General features: G+C 49.1%; 1 protein-coding gene across 4 annotated transcripts in view; it reads left to right on the top strand.

Annotated features, from left to right (window-relative positions):
* The window catches only part of LOC103182038 (unconventional myosin-IXb), a 39834-nt gene that overhangs the window by 5957 nt on the left and 11885 nt on the right, over positions 1–21992 (top strand). For 2 of the 4 annotated variants that reach the window (XM_042342642.1, XM_042342641.1), the window contains exons 2-23: positions 4884–4978; positions 5350–5412; positions 5954–6053; positions 6865–6965; positions 7166–7295; positions 7949–8038; positions 8345–8461; positions 8627–8761; positions 9273–9394; positions 9799–9940; positions 10124–10319; positions 10815–10890; positions 13373–13486; positions 14347–14386; positions 15014–15136; positions 16147–16227; positions 16703–16813; positions 17257–17379; positions 18012–18161; positions 18347–18513; positions 19138–20094; positions 20413–20479. In XM_042342642.1, coding sequence (XP_042198576.1) covers positions 4884–4978; positions 5350–5412; positions 5954–6053; positions 6865–6965; positions 7166–7295; positions 7949–8038; positions 8345–8461; positions 8627–8761; positions 9273–9394; positions 9799–9940; positions 10124–10319; positions 10815–10890; positions 13373–13486; positions 14347–14386; positions 15014–15136; positions 16147–16227; positions 16703–16813; positions 17257–17379; positions 18012–18161; positions 18347–18513; positions 19138–20094; positions 20413–20479 — 3300 coding nt within the window. Of the gene's footprint in view, positions 1–4883; positions 4979–5349; positions 5413–5953; positions 6054–6861; positions 6966–7165; positions 7296–7948; positions 8039–8344; positions 8462–8626; positions 8762–9272; positions 9395–9798; positions 9941–10123; positions 10320–10814; positions 10891–12121; positions 12215–13372; positions 13487–14346; positions 14387–15013; positions 15137–16146; positions 16228–16702; positions 16814–17256; positions 17380–18011; positions 18162–18346; positions 18514–19137; positions 20095–20412; positions 20480–21992 lie in introns of all 4 variants that reach the window. The other 2 variants (XM_007898885.2, XM_007898887.2) reach the window with 2 other exon arrangements.

The raw sequence follows: 21992 nt of genomic DNA, 5'->3' as shown, positions 1-21992 counted from the left end.
GTCTGTCTGTTGTCTGAAACACATGAGCAGAAATGAAGAGAGAGTCAATGGGTCAGGCTTCCTTGAGGCCTCACCAAGGCAACTGTCCCAGGAGCAGGCCATTCAGCCCCTGTAGCCTGTTCTGCCATTCCATGAGATCATAGCTGATTCATAACTCAACTCCAATTACCTGTAAGCCTTGATACCCTGACCTAACGAGGATCTATCAACCTCAGTCTTAAAAATTTGAATGGATCCAGCATTCACAGCCTTTTGTGGGAGAGAGAGTTCCAGATTTCCACTACCCCTTGGGTGAAAAAAATGATTCCTGATTTAACCCCTAAATGGCCTAGCTTTAATTTTATAATTTAAGGGCATGGGTGGTGTTGATTTAAGCACAGCCAAGGTCTGGTCTGGAGACAGCTTGGTGGATCTGGACCTCTTAGCACTTTCGTAAACCTAAGCTAACCCAGATCCTTAGTCGCAGAGGCACCAATACTTCCGAGAGCAAAGAGCGGGTGCCTGGGTGAGAGTGCGATGCCTGATTGTCTCAGACTCTCTCCCGGCCCCGAAACCTAGTTCCTCTTTCAGTTGTGGGGGAAGCGGAACAGGTTTAAAGCGACACTCCACTCTTTTTGCAGTCTATGACCTTGGATTGTGAGTGAGTGAGCGAGTCGCCTAGTTTAGTGCTGATGTGTGGTGTTGTGTTGGTGTTGGCTTTGTGTTAAGGGAGACAGATGGGCTGATAATCAGCCTGTCATTGGGCCCGGATCTGAAGCCGGTTCCTAGAACAACAACATGTAATAATAAAAATAATAAACCTCATATTTGAAATCAGACCTTTGGCCTTTGGTACTATTCAAAAAGAGAAGGGAATTTCTCTGGGTCTTGGCCGACAATCTGTCTACCAGGAAAACGCATCTTTTCCCAGAGGGTAATTACCTAGAATGGATTGGCAGAAAAGGATGGTTAAAGCCAGGGCACTGGGTTCATTTTAGAAGCAACTCAATGCTATAACGGGAGGAAGGAAGAGTGAGCTCAAATAGGCCATAGGGCAATCATTTTTCATCCAAACCAATCTTGTGATCAATGGATTGGTGATTCACTTCATGACTGCTAGAGGGGCCTACAAATAGACAGTCACTGTACAGTAGTGGAGGGTAATTACTGAAAAGTTCTGTTCGGTGTGATGAAAGGCTTTTTTAAAAAAATAACAAATTCTCTGTTGTGTCCAGGCGGTTGGGATGGATTTAGACGATAATTGGAGGGCAGTGTAAATTCAAGGCAAGCCAGGCGTTCTTTCCCTCCTCATGGTTGTATAATTTAAGATGAGCCGAAATGGATGGAGCCTTGCGCAGCTTTGTGGTTCAGTAGCTCGTAAAGTGCACGAGAGCTGCTTATTTTAAAGTCTCTGGGCTTCCTGTGCTGAGTAAGAAAGTGGTTAGCGGGGTGGGGGAGGGGAGAAAGGGGGGTTACACCATCTCTCTCTCTCTCGCTCTCTCTCGCTTCACTCACTAGTCCTTTGCCCATATTTGGAGAATGCAGCGACGAGACTGGAGGTTATTTGAGGACGTTTATGGAGGGGATTGGGGGGGGCGGGGGGAAGGGGGGAAGGAAAGGGGCCTGCCTTTGATTGTCTCAGTGTAGGAGACATAATTTAATCCAGGAGGGGGCCTTTTGGAGTTTGGTTTCAGGCCCAGCTGTTATTACTCTGTGGCAGTCACAGTTAGCAAAACTCTTTAACTCCGCTTTGTGTATTTTTTTTTGCCAACTCTGTGCCCATTCAGGGGGTAAAAAGATTCCCACATACACAACCCCTACCAACAAAGGGCACAAAAGACTTGACCCACTGCGATGCAGGGAATGACTAGGAATTCGGTGGTGGGGGGGGCTATTTTCTACGATTGGGAATGCAGGAGATGGGGGAAGGGGTGGGCTGGGGGAGGGGGAAAGCTTCTTAATTTTTGAAAGGGAATATGTTTTTTTTTCCCTTTTTTAAAACTAAAGAGAGAGAATCTGGCAACATTCCACAATGGTGTAATTTAGAAGATGACGTGATGTGCTGGAAACATGACACGAGGAAAGCAGATTGACCGTATGGTCTCGTTTAAAGAAGGCTGGGGGAGTGGGGGCGCGGTGGGGTGGGGGGGGGAAGGTTGTGGAGGGAGGGAGGGCAGAGAAGAGAGGGGGAATGGGGCAGAGCTCAGAATGACTGTGTGTGGTTGGGTTGTGACTATAAAGCTCTGGAAACTGGAGAGGATGGCTAGCGAGCACTGCCTGGGACTTATCGTCTTATCAGAGTAAGTCACTACACTTCCAAGTGATGGAGACTTATCCCGAATTTCCCTGACGTGGGGAGCACTACTTCCTCCTGGCCATTGGAGACCGAGTATCTTGATTTGCTAGTTGACTGTTTTGTGGGGACGCTGCTGTGCGCAATTGTCTGCCGGGTTTCGCCCACACAATGTAGTCAATTCACTTTACAGTATCTGCTGATCAAATGCGAGGATTACTGTTATTATTATTGAACATATGAACAACGGGAATGGCCAACTTGAGGGCCGTATTACTCACGCGGAGAATAGTCACTCATGTCCTTTCGCATGTAGCCAGATGCTCAGCATCTTTAGGTACTTAAAGTAGCTCTGGAGAGATGCTGTCCCACAGCAAACCTGTGTTCAGAATCACTCATGCCTCGATGGTGAGGAACATTGATTCTGATGCATCGCCCCGTCAGGCCTCAATGCGTCTCACATGATAGGTCACTTTGAAGTGTAGTGACTTACTTACTTACATTGGCAAACGCAGCTGTGACCTTGAGCCGGTGATGTCCCACGGCAGGCAGTATAATGTGATGAATGATCCATTCTTCAGCCTTTAATTTTATTAAAACGAGGACAGGAAATCCAGCTTCTGTCGCTCTTGCCTGATCCTAACCCAACATCTTTATTCTGCGGTTCCGTCCTTGAAGGTTTCTTTCCTGCAGCCGGTTCCTATTCCTCCTTTGTGTTTCTGTTGGTTGGTTCCCGCTCTGGGGGATCAGATCATCCACCCACCCCTGTCCTCCCGGCAGCACGCTCCCCACTACATAATGTCCCCTCTGTTCCCTCTGCATGACCTCACAGCCTTTCCTTCCCCTTCGCTTCCCCTTAGCTCTCCATCTCCAGCTCCTTATGTTCTCTATCCATTCTCAATAATCTCAATGCTTTATGCCTCTCGTTCATGACCTACAGTCTTCCAGATACCTTATTTTTACCTTCCATCTCTAGCCTTGAGACCTCCTCCCAACATGAACGTCGCTATACAAATGTAATCAGTTGTTGTTGGTCTTGGGTTTGAGAACTTGCTTTGAATCCAAGCACTAAATTCATCCTCTTGGATTGAGCTTTCTTTTTTTGTTTGGTCAGCCGGGAGTCTGACACGTGCGGAAACCTATCACCAGGCTTAAGATTCTCAAACCCCCCCAAAAAAGGGGTTTTCATTATTCAGGACTGTATTGGATTTGGACAACAGGTTGGCCCAGATGGGTTTGATGGCAAATTCCCCATCTATATCCTTGTTGATGCTCACTGTTTAAGCCCACACATGAATAATGGCCACTTGGGTAACCAATTGGGAGGAGCTGTCTCCAAGCACAAGTCCATGCTTCAACGGGAGGGGGGGTGGGGGCAGGGAGGAGAGACATGTATAGGAACAGGAATAGGTCATTCAGCCCTTTGAGCCTGATCCGTCATTCTATTAGATCATGGTTGATCTGTACCTCCATTCCAATGAATCAAAGATGCCTTGGAGATGGTCCTGTTCGGAGTATAAACCAGATAGCTGTTTGCTCCATTCTCCCCAGTTATATTGCGGTCACATGGGCTGGTGGTTGTGGACATCATCCCTCATTGCGGTTCTGTGAAGAACAATGTGGAGATTGTCTTGGGGAACACTGCTCACTATTTATCAGTCGCCCTTCCCTTTCTCCCCACTTCCGCTCTTTCCTGGAAGAGAAGAGTTTCTGTGTATTATATATATTTATAATAAAAAAAAGCAAAGTGCATGCAAAAAAGAAAACGTCATCCTATTTTTGAAGAGTTTGCTGTTTCGGTTAAATATAAACCCTGTTGTGTAACGCACTCATGATCCTTGCCTGAAGAAGTCACTGACCCAGATTCTGAAGCTTTCCTCCTGCATAGTGTGGAGTGTTTTGTGTGCTGGAACTGTTAGGTGTCAGTTTGGCTCAGTTGGCAGCAGATGCAACTCTCGGTCAGAAGGTTGTGGGTTCAAAGCTTAGGACTTGAGCCCCGGCTGAAACTCCAGGGCTGTATCTCACCCTTTGGAAGTTCATCCCACAGTCTCTTCGCCTCGCTCCCTCCTTTGCCTCCTTCAAAGCCAGTCTCAAGACCCTCCTCTTCGACAGCACCTTCAGTCATCCTCCTACCCTCACTCTCCCTGCCCTCCACCCCTCCTGATCCCAACCCCCAGCTCGGGTCCAAATCCCTGACCGTCCACGCCTTGAGACGTCCTCCTGTCGAAATACGCGCTGTGTAAATGTAGTTTGTTGTTGTTGTTTGGGGAGGTCTCCCTTGTGGTCGCTGCTGTCCTTTGGTTGAGGCATCAAACCGAGGTCTCGTGTGTGTGTGTGTGTGTGTGTTCATGTGGTTGTTAAAGCGGCGCTGTTGGAAAAGTGAAGGGAGGTTCTCCCAGAGTCCTGGCCATCGATACCTTCGGATCAAATAAAATTGGCCATTTACTTCTTGGCTGTTTGAGGTGTAAGCTGAAACATCTCAATGTTGTTATTGTTATTATTGTTATTATTTATTCTCAGTATTATTATTATTATGTTGTGCGATGTCTCTGGATGATGGTACTTTATTGACGTCACCTCTCTCTCCCTCTCTTTCTCTCTTTCTCCGCAGGCTTTCGGAAACGCCAAAACAGCTCATAACAACAACTCCAGCCGCTTCGGAAAGTTCATTCAGGTCAATTATCTAGAAAGTGGAATCGTCAGAGGGTGAGTCCGAGCCCGTGATCTTTCACGGTTCAGCTTCCAGGTCGCAGATAAAGCCCTCCACCCCACGAAAAAAAATTCATTGTGTGGTTCAACGTCAAACCGAATTCTGCACAGATGGCAAGATATCGAACATGTCTCTCTGCTGGAGATTAACTCACCCTGGAGTCTGGGAATAAGACCCTGTGAGGCAAATCTGTTTCGCCCACAAAATACACAGTCACTCATTTTACAGTATATTCTGTGAAGCGCTTTGAGACATCTCGAAGACGTGATAAGGCGCTGTGTCAAAGGCAAAGATTATTATTATCCTCGCTTCGCCAGCCCGCTCGTAACTCGCCTTCTCCTGAATGTTTTCTCCGCATCTTTTCCAGGGCTGTGGTGGAGAAATACCTCCTGGAGAAATCCCGTCTGGTGTCCCAGGAGAACGATGAGAGGTAGGTTCAGTCCAGAGGTCAATGAGCTCTCCGCTCAGGCCGCGGTGACCTTAGATGACCTGCACTCGGGGGGTTGGGGGACTGTACGATCAAGTAAGAATACCCTTGAGGCTGACAGCAGCACATCAAAGCTTTGGGAAGGGGCCGGGGGTGTCTGCTTACCAGACTTCAATGGGCGGCACGGAAACAGGACATAGTAGGATCAATGGTCGTAGGGGTTTGATTCTCTCTCTCTCTGTCCACTCTGACGGAGGCTGTAGACAGATGGCTCACTCGATTTTCCTTCCAAAGCTTCCAGATTGTATTTCCACTCCGCCGGTTGATGGCTCAGATGTTTATTTAATATACCCCACTCCTGAATATGCGATGATATTATTCTCCCTGCCCTTTGGGAGCGAGGGGTGGGAGGTAGAGGGTACTGGAACTAAACTCTTGTCTTGAGCCAACATCTGAACCTTTAACTCTATTTTCTCTCTCCCTCCCTCCACAACCCACCCCCACTCTCCCTCTCTCACCTTCACCTCTCTCCTCTCTCGTTCAGAAACTATCACGTATTTTACTACCTACTGATGGGAGCCACAAAGGAGGAGCGTCGAGAGTTTCACCTGCAGCAACCGGAAAATTATTACTACCTCAATCAGGTACATCCCCTGCTTATAGTGTGAGAGAAAGGACATTGCCCTGAGCGCAAGAACCACTCCTTGCATTTGATGTAGCACCTTATTTGTGGAGTCCTGTAGCTCAGGGGTTAGAGCACTCGCCTTGCAAGCGAGAACCTGGGTTCAATTCCAGGCAGTGCGAAACCTTGGGCGAGTTTTCTTACTCCACACGTCTAATAATAATCCCTCCAAAACAATAATAAATTGGTCATTTCAATTCACGACTGTTTGGGGGACACTGCTGTGCGCAATTGGCTGCCGCGTTTCGCCCACAAATATACGGTCAATTCACTTTACAGTCTACTCTGTGGAGTGACTGTGTATTTTGGTAATTTTGTTGGCTGAGAGAGAAACTTCCTTCTCTTTTCGAATAGCGTCTTGGGATCCTTAAAATCCACCTGAACAGGCAGACAGGACCTTGGTTTAACATCTCATCCAAAGGACGGCACCTCTGATAATGCCGCACACCCTCAGCACTGCATTGGGGTGTCAGTTTACGCTGTGTGATTCCAAGTCCTGATGTGGGGCTTGACCCCTCAACCTCCTGACCTAGAGGGGAGAGTGCTGCCACTGAACCAGACTGACACATTTTAGCTTAAAGATGATCAAAGGAGACCAATGAGACCACAAACCTATTGACCACTGTTACTGTGCCAGTGGGCTCCCCCGGTTTGTCCTTTGGCTGTTTCCTCCTGTGCCCACATTGGGACACCTGAATAGCATTAGGGCCAAGTTGTGTGCCAGTCGCTTTGTGAGATGCTAATCTGTGCCTCTGCTCCTGTCCCCCCAGAAGCTCAATTTCTGTATAGACGACGGGGAGGATCTGAAGCATGACTTTGAGCGTCTCAAACAGGCCATGGAGATGGTGGGCTTTCTCCATGCAACCAAAAAGCAGTGAGTGTTTCCTCCGGACCTTGTTATTTCGCCATATTTGTTTTACTCGTCTTTTCTTTGAGAAAACCATTGGTAACTTCCACTCTCCTCGCCCCTCGCATCGGAAGGACATCTCAAAAGCGCTTCACAGGGTTAAGTGGATTCGTTCGTCCCCAACTGTTAAACACATCCTTTCCACGTTTTGCCGAATGTTTTCCCAGGATATTCTTGGTGCTGTCCGCGATCCTGTATCTGGGCAATGTTACTTATAAGAAGAAAGCCACAGGGAGAGACGAGGGTCTGGAGATTGGGCCCCCCGAAGTCCTGGAGACTCTCTCACAGCTTCTCAAGGTAGGTCTAAAGAGCGACAGAACTTACGGTGTGGTTTATCCTATCTCCGAGTTCTGGGCAAGTAATTACTGTTGTGTGTAGTGACTGTTTTATTAGGCAACTGCGCCAGCTATTAACACAGCCACGAGGGTGAGGTCCAGCCACTTGGATTAACGCCATGGGATCTCTAATGCCCACGTGAACAGATAGGAACAGACTCGATTCAGTGGCTTATCCCTTGGATAAGGGATAAGTCTTCAGTGGCTTAATAATAATAATCCCTCCAAACAAAAAACAATAATAAATTGGTCATTTTCAATCCACGACGGTTTGTGGGACACTGCTGTGTGCAATTGGCTGCCGCGTTCGCCCACAGTCAATTCCCTTTACAGTCTATTCTGTGAAGTGCTTTGAGACATCTAAGAAGACGTGAAAAGCGCTATATCAAATGCAAGGATTATTATTATTATCCAAGGGATGGACAATGCTGGTCCATCCACTCCCCACACTACACTAGAGTGTCAGAGGAGCTTCATGGGGCTTGATCCCACAACCTCTAACTCATGTGCGAGTGACTGAGCTACAATACAGTGTGTTACACGTTTGAGATGTTCCCCAGCGACTCTCTCCGCTCTGGATCTTTCGTGTTAATTGCTCCGTGTCCATCTCCGCAGGTGAAGCAAGAGATGTTAGTGGAAGCGTTGACGAAGAGGAAGACAGTGACGGTGGGCGAGAAGCTGATTCTGTCGTACAGCCTCAATGAGGTGAGTTGTTGTGGAAATGGATTGCGACTCGGTCGGTTGGTCACACAGAGACCAGGTTTCACCCACAAAATATCCAGTCAATTAATTCACTTTATTCTGTGAAGCGCTTTGAGACGTCTCGACAACGTCAAAAGGCAATGATGATTATTATTATATTATTATTGTCCTGTAGTCAGCCAGTCAATCAGACACTTAACACAGAGGTAAAGTAGTCTTGTCCTGGGGTCAGTCAGTCAGTAACCAGAGGCAGGGTTTCCGTGTTAACTGTATCTGACCATTCTCGCTGTGTGCTTTCTTATTCTCCAGGCTATTACCGCCCGGGACTCCATGGCCAAATCCCTGTACAGTGCTCTGTTCGACTGGATCGTGCTTCGCATTAATCACGCCCTACTGAACAAGAAGGACCTGGAGGAGTCTGTTACGGTAATTATTCTCGAGATTATCCCAGGCAAAAATAATAAACGTTCGGGTGTTTTTTTTTTTTTGTTTGTGTGGTGTTTTTTTTATTCCTGAACGAATTTTGCTCCGGGGTTGAGGGAGTTCCTCGCGCTCTGACCTCTTGCTCTGCGTTTCTGGTCTCCTGCTCAGTGTCTGTCCATCGGCGTCCTCGATATCTTCGGCTTCGAAGACTTTGAGAACAACAGCTTCGAGCAGTTCTGTATCAACTATGCCAACGAGCAGCTTCAGTATTACTTCAATCAGCACATCTTCAAACTCGAGCAGGTGAGCCGGCCAGCTTTCAACTCCCCACCTCATGGCCATGGCCTTCGAGCTCCACCATGGCCTTGGCCTTTGACACCCCACCTCATCATTGAGTGAGCCCCCACCCCACCCCACCTTACGCTGTGTAACCGAGTTGGGTACGGAGGCTCATACTGTGCCAAGTCTTGCGGCTGACGGTGGTCACTGTGACAATCGGGGAAGGGGAGGGTGTATGTGTCACTGGGCAGGGATGGTCTACACACCATCAGATGCTCCTTCCCCTCATTCCCCTGGGGAAGGACCTCACTGGTAATAATGTGGTCGGTTATTCCCCCCCCAGAGATTTTACAACAGTCTCTCTCTATCTCTCTCTCTTAATCTTTCTTTCTCACTCTCTTTCTGACTCCTTGCTCTTCATCTCACTCTCTGTCTCTCTTTCTCACTGACTCACTGACTTTCTCACATCCTGTCACTCTCTCTCTCTCTTCTCGCTCCCTTTCTCTCCCGCTCACGCCCGGTGTTTGCTGCGCAGGAGGAGTACCAGAGCGAGGGCATCACATGGCACAACATCGACTACACAGACAACGTGGGCTGCATCCACCTGATCAGCAGGAAGCCAACCGGCCTCTTCCACCTTCTGGACGAGGAGAGCAAGTACGAATTCACACAATCATGGAATCTTACAGCCTAGAACAAGGCCATTCGGCCCATCGTGTCTGTGCTGGCTCTTTGAAAGAGTTACCAACTAGTCCCACTCCCCACCCACCACACTTTTAGCCCTGCACATTTTTCCTTTTTTAGATACTTATCCAGTTCCTGTTTGAAAGCTATTATCAAATCTGTTTCCACCAGCCTCTCAGGCAGTGCGTTCCAGACCGTAACAACTGGGTATTGGGGAGGGGTGGTGCGGGTGGGTCACTGTGTCCAGTGACTGGGTGGTGGATCTATGTGGTGGGTCACCTGCAGAGATTAATCAACAAGATCTCTATGCCTCCCTCTCTCTCTCTCCCCCCACCTCTCTCTCTCTCTCTCTCTCTTTCTCACACTCTCTCTCGCAGTTTCCCGCACGCCACCAATCAGACGCTTCTCGCCAAGTTCAAGCAGCAGCACGAGGACAATCGCTACTTTGTGGGGACCCCGGTGATGGAGCCGGCCTTCGTCATCCAACACTTCGCCGGGAAAGTCAAATACCAGATCAAGGTACAAACTTGCTCTGCGAGGGTCTGCGTTCTCTCATTGGATTGGAAGCAGGAACCCTTTTCTATCTATGGATAAGTTTCCTTCCTCTAACCCCCTCCCTCTCTCTCTCTCTCTCTCTGTCACATTCTCTTTCCCTCCCACTCATTATCTCCACCCCCCACACCCACACTCCCTCTTCCCCAGGATTTCCGGGAGAAGAACACGGATTACATGCGCCCAGACATCGTTGCGCTCCTTCGGAGCAGCGACAGTGCTTTTATCCGGGAGTTGATCGGGATGGATCCCGTCTCTGTATTCCGCTGGGCCATCCTCCGAGCGACCATTCGAGCGACCGCCGCATTCTGGGACGCTGGGCGCCGGGAAGCCCAGAACCACGCAGGTTCGAGTCACCTTCAAACCACAGCGACAATAATATAATACAAATTAATCATAATAATAATAATAATCTTTGCAATTTGATATCGCAGCTTATCACGTCTTCAAGACGTCTCGAAACGCTTCACAGGATTTACTGCAAATTGTAGTGACTGCGGGTTTTGGGGATGAAACGCGGCTTCAAATTGCGCACAGCAGAGTCCCACAAACAGCCATGGATTGAGCGATCAAATATATATCTTTTTTGGGGGTGGAATATTACCCCTGGAAAGTGATCCGCCAATCGACGCACAACTGGGTTCCTTCTTGCTGTTCGGTAAATAGAGGTGAAGGAAACTTGCCTTAGGTTTCGTTTCTTAAGTTTCCAGCGCTTTGGGATGTGGTGGTTGTTGTAGTTGTTCTGCCCAGGAATCGAAATTGGGCCGAAAGGTCTTCTTCACCCAAACCTCTCGTGATTTTGTGCCCAAATCTCTCTCTCTTTCTCTTTCTTTCCCGGCAGGAGTCATGCGCCGAAAGCCACGTGTTCCACTCGGAGAACTTCAAAGGGCGAACACTCCAGCAGAGAAAGTCTATCGGTAAGACACAAGCGAGGGTCTATGGTGGGTTGGTGAGAGGAACTTGTGTTGGGTTTCCATTGCTTTGGTTGAAGGTCAGAACCTCCCCTTCTGCTCCCTGACCTCACCCTGAACACTCGCACCTTTCAGCTATGAGTCACAGAATGAACATAGGAACAGGAGTAGGCCATTCAGCCCCTCGAGCCTGTTCCGCAATTCTATTATTTCACGGCTGATTTGTACCTCAACTCCAAATGCCCTCCTTTGCCCGATATCACTTGATACCCCGACCCAACAAAAACCCATCCACCTCAGTCTTGAATGATGAGCAGGAACATTGTCGAGCTAACTCCAACACCCCCATCCCTCCCTTCTCTCCACCCAGTAAACTTGAAAATGCTGAGGCTAACTGGAGGAACCTGGTGAGGCTGGTGGCAGCCCAGTGAAGGGTTGCTCTCAATGCCAAACCTTTCTCTGACTGTATGGTTGGCTTTCCCTGAAAGGCCTGTGCTCAGTGTGAACATAACATCATCACGTCAGTGAGAAGGAAGTCTGATTAAACCACAAGAGCTGTGCACCCAACCCCGAGTGAGTCATTGAAATGTTCAGTGACCAAGGCTGACTTCTGCTTTCTCCTACTTTGGGATGTTCGCTGTATCTGTTGAAGCCACAAACGTGGAACAAAACAATCAATGAATTGTTCAATGAAATCTTCACGACTGTTACTCACTTTCCCAACCACCAAACATTTGCCTTCTGTTGTTCAGAAGCTTTGTTCTCTTCTCTCTCCCCCCCCCCCCCCCCTCCTCTCCAGTGTCTAACCTCCCACAACGTTAAACCCATAAGTGACTGATTAAGTGGCCATAAGGAGTTCCTGTTTGTCCAGTGGAGTAAAGGTTAAAGCATAAACGGGAGAGAGGGAAGTGGGTAGAAATGCTATCTTTGAATGTGACTGTGTCAAAACATTCAGCTCTATGGTGTGTGTGTGTGTGTGTGTGTGTTAACGGAATCTATCTCGGAGTTGGTTAATGCTTAAAAAGCAGATTTCTTCCCCAAGAGGGCGCCAGAGAGGGGCAGAAATAACAGCCCCTCCTGGTGGCCGGACACGTTGTTGCACCATTTGAATTTACTCCACGGATCTTCTGTTTGATGTCAGCGGGTGAACGAGAGGCCTCCAGGTTAGACAGATGATTTGAGCAGAGGTTGAGAGGTCTAATGTTCAGCCTGCCTGTATTCTCCTGTTGTTTTGCAGCCGCTCTTTACTCGATTTATCTTTTGAAACCTCTTATGAAGATTTCAGTTTTGAGGCACTCGAAGACATCTTTGCCTATTATGACGGCAAAAAGTAAGTAAGTGGAAGGATCCTCTTTAACGGGGGCCACTGGTGGAGGCAAAGTACCTTCGCAACGCTGTGTGTTTGCACAGTTAGTTATCTTCTGGGCATGTTCACCACAGACACCATGCCGCCCTCCCTCAGATCACATGGGTGCAGTTTCCTGACGAACGTACACATGATGCAACATTGAGCTCACTTTGTGTGGCTGATGTCTGTCTTGAGAGGCTCTTATATTAGTTACGCCTCTCTCCCATTGCATTGCTTCAAATAAGAGAGGGTGGGTTAGGCGGGGGGTGGGGGGGGTGGGGGGTGGGGGTGGAGTGGGTACCGTCAGATTTTTCTAGGAGATAAGTAATGCATGTGGCCAGAATTCACAGGAGCATGGAATGAGACCAGATTTGGAGCATGGTGCATGAGGACCCAAGATTCCTAGGTCATTCGAGTAAGAATGTCAATGACGCATGGTGCATGGAATGGTGAAAGAAACCAATCAAACGGCAGGGCAGCCTCCAAAGGAGAAGGTGCAAACAGCCACGGCCGTGGTCGAATCCATCGACGGTTCACAGTTTTAACCGCGTGTTTATCCTCTATAAGGCAGGAGATGAAACGTGAAGTTTGTGAGCGAGGAAGTTTCTTTTAACGCCTAGCGTTCTCTTTCCAAAGAGAGAGAGAGAAAGAGAGCCTGTCTTGAACCTTTGGCAAGTCCGTCCGGTGGCTGATGGTGGCTCGGGTTCTGTTGCGAAGTCTCTCGCTGCTTTGTGGTGAGGTGTTAACCTGCTCGGGAACGTGGGCTGAGGGTTTTACATTGCAAACTGTGACCGCACTGCCCGCCTAAGTCTGTTTGGGTCCTACTTCCTGTGGAGGCTGCCCGGCCCGAAACATTTGTGATTCCTTTGGTGATTGGGTGCTTTTACTAAAAAGTCCTTTTTCCTGTCCATTTCTCTCTCGCTTTTTCTCTTTTGCTTTCTTTCCCCTTACCCCTACCCCCACCTCTCTTTCTTCCCTCCCTCCCTCTTCCACCCTCTCTGGTGCTCTCTCTTCCCCCCCCCACCTCCCTCACTCTTTCTCTCCTCCTCTCCCTCCCCCTCTCTTTCTTCCCATCTTCTCTCCCCTTCTCCCTCCCTCTTCCCCACCCTCTCTTCTTCCTCCCTCGGTACTCTCAACCAGCGAGTTGCACGCACAGGTCATGAGGAATATTCGGGGACGTGCTCAGTACAGTGAGGACCCACAGAGTCTTCTCAAACCACTGCAACGTCTTGAGCGACCCCACAGCCATCTCGTGTGAGTTGTCTTCCTGCTGCTTCACAACCACCTGCCAGAACCCTGCAACCACGAGCCTCCCCACAACAGCAACAGCAGCACCACAGCTTCAGTTCAGCCTCACTCTCGTCGCTGAAACAGCTAAGCCCTGCTTCCTATGGCCCTGATTCTATTTGTTACTCTCCACACTTTCTGTGTGCGCTTCTTTGCGCCAATTTTCGTTCCCACACGAAAGGTCCACCCACACGTAGAGCAGGTTAGATGCTCTTGAATGCTCTGAGAGGCTACTGTTTTGTTGAGCGTGGCGATTCATTTTCTCCACCACACCCCACTCACCACCACCACTCTAACCACTACGCGAGGAGAGTGGTTAGAGTTAGGAGTGGTCTCTTCTAGCCCAAAGATGTAACGTTCGGTACAACAGTACCTGTGATTCCCATTGCTCTCGGAATGGGGTGGATTTAAAGAGCAAAGTAGAGTTGATGGAGGAAAAGGAAGAGCATTGGGAGGGGTGGAGGGGGTGGGTGGTGGGGGGAGAAACTGTGATCCCAGTGAAGAGAAGTTAGTGTTCATGTGTTGAGGGTGTCCTTCTGGGGCTATTCTGGACCTCTGGAACCCCCAACCCACCCCCTGAAATGTTTTGCACCCTCAGAAAAGTATCCAACCAAACCATTCATTCTTCCTCTTGGTGTCTTCCATCTCTTAGTGACCTTCTTCCTATCCGTGCAGTGCATTGTTGGACAACCCATTCCCACCCTGACTGCTCGCTCGCTTCACTAACCTTTAACCTCTCTCCCTCCTCTCTCCCCCCCCCCCCCCCCCACCCCGTCTCTCTCTTAGCAAAAGAAATTTTTTATTCTAAACTTTTGATATTTCAACAGGAAAAATAAAAGTTTTAAACCGAAGCAGGTCATTCCAAAGGTAACTTTTATTTTTTATATCTTTATTTTTTTTGGGGTCTCATTCTGTAAACGTTACTTTTTGACGTGCGTCTTAGAACAGTGAGCGTAATGATCTCTTCATCGCGGCCTTTAGCTCGTTCCTCAATGTCCAGTAGACACTCAACATTGTCGTGTGTGAAATAAAAAGGAACAGAGTCCTTATAGCTCAGTGGCTCGGGCACTCGCCTCGCAAATGAGAGAACCCGGGTTTGATTCCCGGCAGGGAGAAACCTTGGGCAAGTTTCCTGGTTCCACACACCTCTTTAAACCGGTAAATAGGAACAAGATTGTTAAGTCGATTGGCGGACCACTTTCTGGCGGTAATAATCCCTTCAAATAAAACTAAGACGAATTTGGTCACTCAACCCACGACTGCTTGTGGAACGCTGCTGTGCGCAATTGGCTGCAGCGTTTCACCCACAAAATAAACAGTCACTCCACTTTACATTGTATTCTGTGAAGCGCTTTGAGACGTCTCAACGACGTGATAAGGCGCCGTATCAATTGCAAGGATTATTATTATCATTATTGTTACAGTAAACGTGACCTGGGCTCTCGTTAATCCTTTCCCTCGCTCCCTCTCTCCACCCTGTCCCGTCCTCTCCAGAACCTGATGGACTCGAGTTCCCTGAAGCACATAGTCCGGATGACGCTGTACGATCGCACAACCAAATCCCTGCTTCACCTGCACAAGAAGAAGAAGCCACCGAGCATCAGCGCACAGTTCCAGGCAAGTACAGAGCCCTCGGCACAACCTCTCCACACCCTGGCCATCCCCACCTCTGCCCTCTGCAGCCGTGCTTTCAGCCACTGTTGCCCCGAAGCTTCGGAACTCTCCCCCTCAACTCTTCCGCCTTGCCCCCTCCTCTCGATCACAACTGAAGACCTTCCTCTTTACGGGCACCTCCTCCCTCCCTCCGGCTCCACCGCTGACAACAACAACAACAACAACTTGTGCCTTTTGCGCGGGTTCGGCGTGAAAGACGCTGTATAAAATGCGAGCTGCTGTCGTTGCCTCCCCCATTTTCTCCCCTGTATCTCAGCCCGGTCTGTGCCCGACAATGTGGGACTGTGTCTGAGTTCCTCAACATTTTAAAAAAAAACATTTGCTCAACACTTTTTATTGTGTTGTTAAAACTCATTGAAAACAAACGGTCTCCAGCCAACAATGGGCACAGGAGGGGGAGAAGTGGGGTGGGGGGTGGGAGGTGCGAGAGGGGATTTCATGTATGCTTATCGTTTATAAATTATAAAGTGTCAAAAATCTAGCAGACAGGAAATTAACCAGACGCCTCGTAGCCATAAAAAAACAATTTGATCGCTCGATGCACGAGTGTTTGCGAGACACTGCTGTGCGCAATTGGCTGCCGTGTTGGCCCACAAAATACAGAGTCGATCCACTTTACAGTGTAATCTATGAAGCGCTTTGAGATGCCTCAACGACGTGACAAGGCGCTGTATGAAATGCAAAGACAATTATTATTGTTGTTATATTCCTCCCAATAGTAATCGGATTGTCTTAAATAGTAGAGAGGTCCGTCCCTCAGTCACACAGATATTACAATATTTACTCTTTCCACCCTGTTGACGTTACCCTAATGGCTAGTGAGATAGACAGACTCCTGCCCTGGGATAGTTTAGTTACGGAATTTCTGGATCTTGTGCGAGGAATTTAATTTGTTTGTCTGTTCCTCTACCTCTCCCCCCCCCTCTCTCTCTCTCTCTCTCTCTCTCTCTCAGGCCTCTCTGAATAAATTGATGGAGACGCTGGGAAAAGCCGAACCCTTCTTTATCCGATGTATCCGTTCAAATGCCAAAAAGGTAAAAGGGGGGAAAAAAAGTTGGGGAAACGATTCCGCTTCTCGGTTGCCTCTCTTGTCTCTGAGTATTTAGAGCGCTCGCCTCGCAAACAAGAGGACCTGGGTTCGATTCCCGGGCAGAGCGAAACTTTGGGCAAGTTTCCTTACTCCACAAACACACACACACACCTCTGTTCACTAAGCAGTAAGTAAGAACCCAGTTGTTAGTCGATTGGCGGATTGCTTTTCCGGGGGCAATAATCCTTCTAAAAATAACAATAATAATGATTTGATGACTTAATCCACGACTGTTTGTGGGGACACTGCTGTGCGCAGTTGGCTGCCGTGTTTTGTCCACAAAATGCATTCAAGAGTCAATTCACTTTGCGGCGTATCCTGTGAAGCGCTTTGAGACGTCTCGGTGACATGATAAGGCGCTGCGTCAAATACAAGGTTGATTATTATTGTCATTATTGTAATGTTCCCGTTCTCCGCAGTCGGAGCTGTGCCTGGATGATGAACTGGTTCTTCAGCAGCTGAAGTACACGGGAATGCTGGAGACCGTTCGCATCCGCAGGTCGGGCTACAGCGCCAAGTACACCTTCCAGGTAAGCGGTTCGAGCGGAGAGAAGAGGAAAGGCAGCAGTTTCTCTTTAATTCACTGACCAAAAGTATCCCCAGAGAATGACTGGATATCTTTTGCAGTACCCCAACCCTGTGCACTCTTGTGGACGCTTGTTTGTTTGTACGTGTAATTGTTTTGCCCACAAAATACGCAGCACATTGCGAAATTACGTTTGTATAGCGCCTTTCACGTCGGGAGGACGTCCCACAGTACATTCGGTGAAGCGCTTTGAGATGCCTCAAAGATGTGATAAGAGCGTTAGATCGAATGCAAAGATTATTATAATCTGAGACTCTTGTCACAATGTGAAGGGCGCTATGCAAATGCAAGTTGTTGTTGAGTTGAGATGGTGAGGATCGATCGTGCTTTCCTCTTGGAACGTTTCGAAGCTCATTCAGTTTCGCATCCTTTTCTTTCCCGTTCCAGGAGTTTGTGAATCAGTTTCAGGTCTTGCTGCCCAAAAACCCCAAGCCAGCACAGGAAGCCATCAGCACCCTGTTCCATAAGATGGGATTGAATCGGGAAAACTGCCAGATCGGGAAAACAAAAGTAAGTTTCACCCCAGCGACGAGGAACCACTTAACACACTCTCATTCGCCCACAAAACACACAGCCGCTACACTTCACAGTGTATCCTGTGAAGCGCTTTGAGACGTCTCGAAGACATGATGAGGCGCAGTATCAAATGCAAGGATTATTAGACATAATTCGTCCAGAGATAAGTCTTTACAACAACAACAGCAGCAACAGCTTGCATTTATGTGGCGCTCTTCACGTGGGACGGAGTCTCGGAGCACTTTACTGGGATAACTGAATATTTTCATCGTGGCACACGGAGCAATGAACAGACCTAATTAGTGTTCGGGCAGTCTTCAAGGGGTTATATTGCTTCAGTAGAACAGGTTTCCCCCACGCTCGGTGGCTCTCAGTGTATAATATTGGTGCCCCGACTAGTGCCTAAAACAAGTACACCGGTCCTACAGTTTTTACACTGTTACTTTAGGTGGTCCCTGACCTTGAATTTGTGGTATTTTCCACCCTTAGAAGGGTAGAGAGCAGTTCAGCATAAGCCAAACCTTCTGCTTAATCTCCGCTGGGCTTTTGTTCAGTGCTGAACCAGCGAGCGAAAGGCTGTTACTAGTTGTGCTGATCTGTTCCGCTCCTGCCTCTCCCTTCGCCAGGTGTTTATGAAGGAAACTGAGCGTCAGAAGCTCCAGGACACTCTGCACAAGGAAGTCATGCGGAAAATCATCCTCTTGCAAGGCTGGTTTCGAGCCGTCCTCGAGAAGAGACGGTTCGTGAAAATGAGACAAGCGGCCATCACCATACAGGTGTGTGTAGGGTGGGGTTCTGCCCTATAAATGTTCTATCTTCTCTCTTGCTCCTCCTGCCTCCCCTAAACCTCCGGTAGTTATTTTCCCCTCGAGGTCACTGACTTGTGCTGCTGTGACTTTGCCTATAAGGTGGATCCTTCTCATCAGTCCCTTTACCCTCCTCTGCTTGTGTCCCGCTGTAGGCGTCCTGGCGATCCTACCAGGTAAGGAGGTTCTTGCAAAGGAACACAGCAGCGGCCGTCATCCAGGTCTCCTGGCGAAGATGTTGCCGTCGACAGAAACACCGTCAGCAGAAACGATCGATCCAGCTGTTCCAGTCAGCGAGTCGAGGTTATCTCGTACGGAGGAGGTTTGTTCCCCCACGTAGACAGATTCTTTTTATTATATTATGGTAATAATACCTTGGGGTGTTCCGGGTTATCCGCCAAATCAAGAGGTAACTTAACGTTTGTGCATTTGACCCTTTAATTAATTGTGATGACCGGTTGATTCATCTTTCATCATTGCCAGAATGTGGGAGTGGACAGATGGCAATCAGTGTTTTGCTTTACTTCAAATTGGGTCCAAACCAATTGCCTGTCACAGGACACCTTACAGAGGTGCGCTGCTGCCAGTACTTTCCCAACCAATCCAGAGTTTACAATAATACAGTAATAATCAAGCGCTTTGGGACGTTACCTTGTGTGAAGGACGCTATAAAATGCAAGTTGTTGTCATTTAGACAATACACAGTATACAGAGCAATACTTTCAGGTACACCACGGATGAGAAGGGCATTTTGAGAAGTATTTTTTTACGCAGAGGACATTTAAGAATTGATTTAAGAAAAAGGTTGACCTGGTGATGGGAGGACAGTGGGATGGGAGTTCTGGAAAGGTCAGATCAAATGGGGTAAAGGGGTTTCCTCCATTCAGACGTGTTTCTTGTCGGGCCGATTCTTAAATAGGGTGTCATTCTGCGCTTTGATCGACAGCTTACGTTTGAAGAGCGAGGAGGAGCAGAGAGCTCGAGAGAAAGCCAGGCAGGAGGATGAGGAACGGGAAGCCCAAACGAGGAAGACGGCAGCTGGTTCCCATAAACCGGAGCGGAGTACGGTCGAGGGGGAATCCGAGGCCGTGTTCCGGTCCCTCGCTGCAGAATCCTCGGAGCCGGAGCCTCCGTGGCTGGGAAGCGAGCTGACTCCAGGCCTGATGGAGAACGGAGAATCTCAGGAGCAGCTTTCGAAATCCCAGGAAAATACGTCGGGGGCACAGGGCACAGAGCGGACCAGCGCCAGCCGGGAGAAGCGGGAAAACCGGCGCATACGTGGGCTGGAACACGAGAAGTTCCAGCGTCGCCTGGTCTCCCCTAACCCCGAGGAGACAACCTCCCACTTCCCGCCGCCCCCACTCCCCTCTGGAACCAGAGAGCAAGAGGTTAAAACCATCGACATTGTGGAGAAGATGGCGCAGAACGCCAACAAAGTGGGTGCTGTGGAGCCCGGGAAGCCGGAGGCGGGGGCAGGGGTGGTAAGTACGAACGAGTTCCTCCAGGAAAAGGAAATGGCCTCCAGCAGGAAAATACCCAAGGGTTTCGTGAATGAACTGAGGAGAATGGACGAGGAAGTGGCCAATCAGAAACGGAACCATCAGCCCCCTAGTCAATCGCTTCGGCCAACAAGTCTCCCCCTGAAAACCAGCCCTTGCCCTGGGCAAGTAACTCTGACCAGATCGTTCTCCCAGTCTTCAGACCAAGAGGAGGTTGAGCAGAGACCAGACAGTCCCGGAGCCCATCAGGGAGCCATCCATCGCTACAATGACAAGGGGGAGCTGAGGAACAAGGCAGAGAAGTGGAAAGACAGGAGGCAAGCAGAGACGGTCACCCCAACGATGCCCAAGAAAGAAGCGATTGTCGTGAGGAAGGAAAGCCAAGTGCAGATGAAAGACTTGAAGTGAGTTTGGTGAAGCTCTGGGCTGTGGCTGGGACCACAGGGGGCAAATGGGAGGGCGGGAGGGGGTTGGTGGGGCAGTTCTTCTTAAATGAGCTTTATTCCCAGCGCTCTGGGATGTCTTTCTGAAGTGAAGGGCCCTCTACAAGGGTCATTTTTTATTGTTGCTCCGAATGGAATAGGAGTCATAGCAGCCGTGTACTAGAGATTGGGGGGGGGAGCTGTTGAGGGAATCTTTTTGAGTTGCTGATAAGTGAACGTTGGGGAAGGGGGAGATATGTTCTCACGGCCTCTGTTCAATTATGTTTCAATTCCCAACAGGAACAAGGAAATCTCATCTCCTCAGGACGAGGGTACAAAGCAGAACCCTGGGAGCCCCCAGAGAGAGGTAGTCGCGTTTTCTCATCGTATAACGGGGCAGGTCGGCAGGCGGGTGGGGAGGCATAGCTCAAATTGGGGATAATAATCCCTTCAAAAAAAAAATCCACGACTGTTTGTGGAGACGCAATTGGCTGCTGCGTTTCGCCCACAAAATATACAGTCAATTAATTTGACAATATATTCCCTGAAGCGCTTTGAGAGGTCTCGAAGACGTGATAAAGTGCCATATCAAATACAGTGATTATTATTATAATTATTATTAATTTCAAAGGAATTCCTCAATTAAGGATCCCGAGTGGGGTTAGGGTTAAGCCTCCAAAATGGCCACTTAACAGCAGCGTTCCTAGGAGATGCCGTGATTGACTGCAATCTGCATTCCTTATTCAAGCCATTGATGTGTTTACTGTGTGAGTAGTGAGAAGACGACTGAGACATTCTGGCTGTCTCGTGGCTTGTGGTGAAGGGGTAGCAGTGAGAGGTAGCGGTGATTGAGTATGGAATTGTCTGATGGAGAGAGAGACAGAGAGGGGGGGGATGGGGGGAGGGCTTTGAGGCAATGTAGTGGGAGAATTTCGGGAATGGAAAAAAAAATGAAGCTATTTTAATGGAAAACACTCTTCCATCAAAGGTGCCCTACTCTACACCTTGTTAGGAGGGTGGGCGAGGCTGTGCCCGCTGAGAACATGGAATAATAGCATGAGCTGCCCAGGCTGGTGTGTGGGTACAAGTTGGCTGTGGGAGGTGTGGCTACTAACAACCTGAGACTCAATGGATGAGCCAAATAAGTGATGGAGAAGGGAGGCGGGGGGGGTGACATGGTTCACTGGGGGAATGAGGGGCAGAGATATGCCACCTCTCTCTCTCTCTCCCCCCTCCCCCCACCACCACCACCACACACACCAGCCCACAGCCCCTTACCCACACTCACCGTGCTGTCCTGCCCCCTGTAATTGAGCCAGGATGGATCGAGCAGAGCCAGCTGGTGCCCATTAATCTGCTCCGAAACGGTGGAAAAAAAACCAACCTCAGCCCGACCCAAAGGGCTATTTTTAACATGTGGTCCGTGCTATTTGGGTCAGGCAGGGCGTTGCCCCACAGCTGGGTGCCGGAAAGAATTTAGAGACAACTTCCCATCCTCTCGAGCCAGACCTTACTGTTTTCGCAGTGAAAGTCACTTCGAAGTTTCGATCTCCGGGGTTCGTGGGATCCTGCGTTGCCAAGTGTGTGCGCGCACGCGTGTGTGTGTTACCAACAACCCACCTTTTCCCTCCGCACGGCAGGCACTGGCCTGCTTCACGCCCCCGCCCTGCCCGTCCACTCAACAGATCAATCTCTGAATCCCTTCGCCTTGCCCATTCCCTCGCCTCCTTCAAGGTCCATCTCAAGACCTTCCTCTTTGACCCCACCTTTGGTCATCTTCCCAACCCAACACCTCTTGGATCCAAACCCCAACTCGGGTGCAGACCCTTGATTGTCCAGCGCCTTGGGACATTCTCCCAACATGAAAGGCAGCTATATGA

Source organism: Callorhinchus milii, unplaced genomic scaffold (genome assembly GCF_018977255.1).
Source record: "Callorhinchus milii isolate IMCB2004 unplaced genomic scaffold, IMCB_Cmil_1.0 Scaffold21, whole genome shotgun sequence".
In the NCBI taxonomy this organism is placed as follows: Eukaryota; Metazoa; Chordata; class Chondrichthyes; order Chimaeriformes; family Callorhinchidae; genus Callorhinchus; species Callorhinchus milii.
This window is presented reverse-complemented; position numbering and strand designations above follow the sequence as displayed.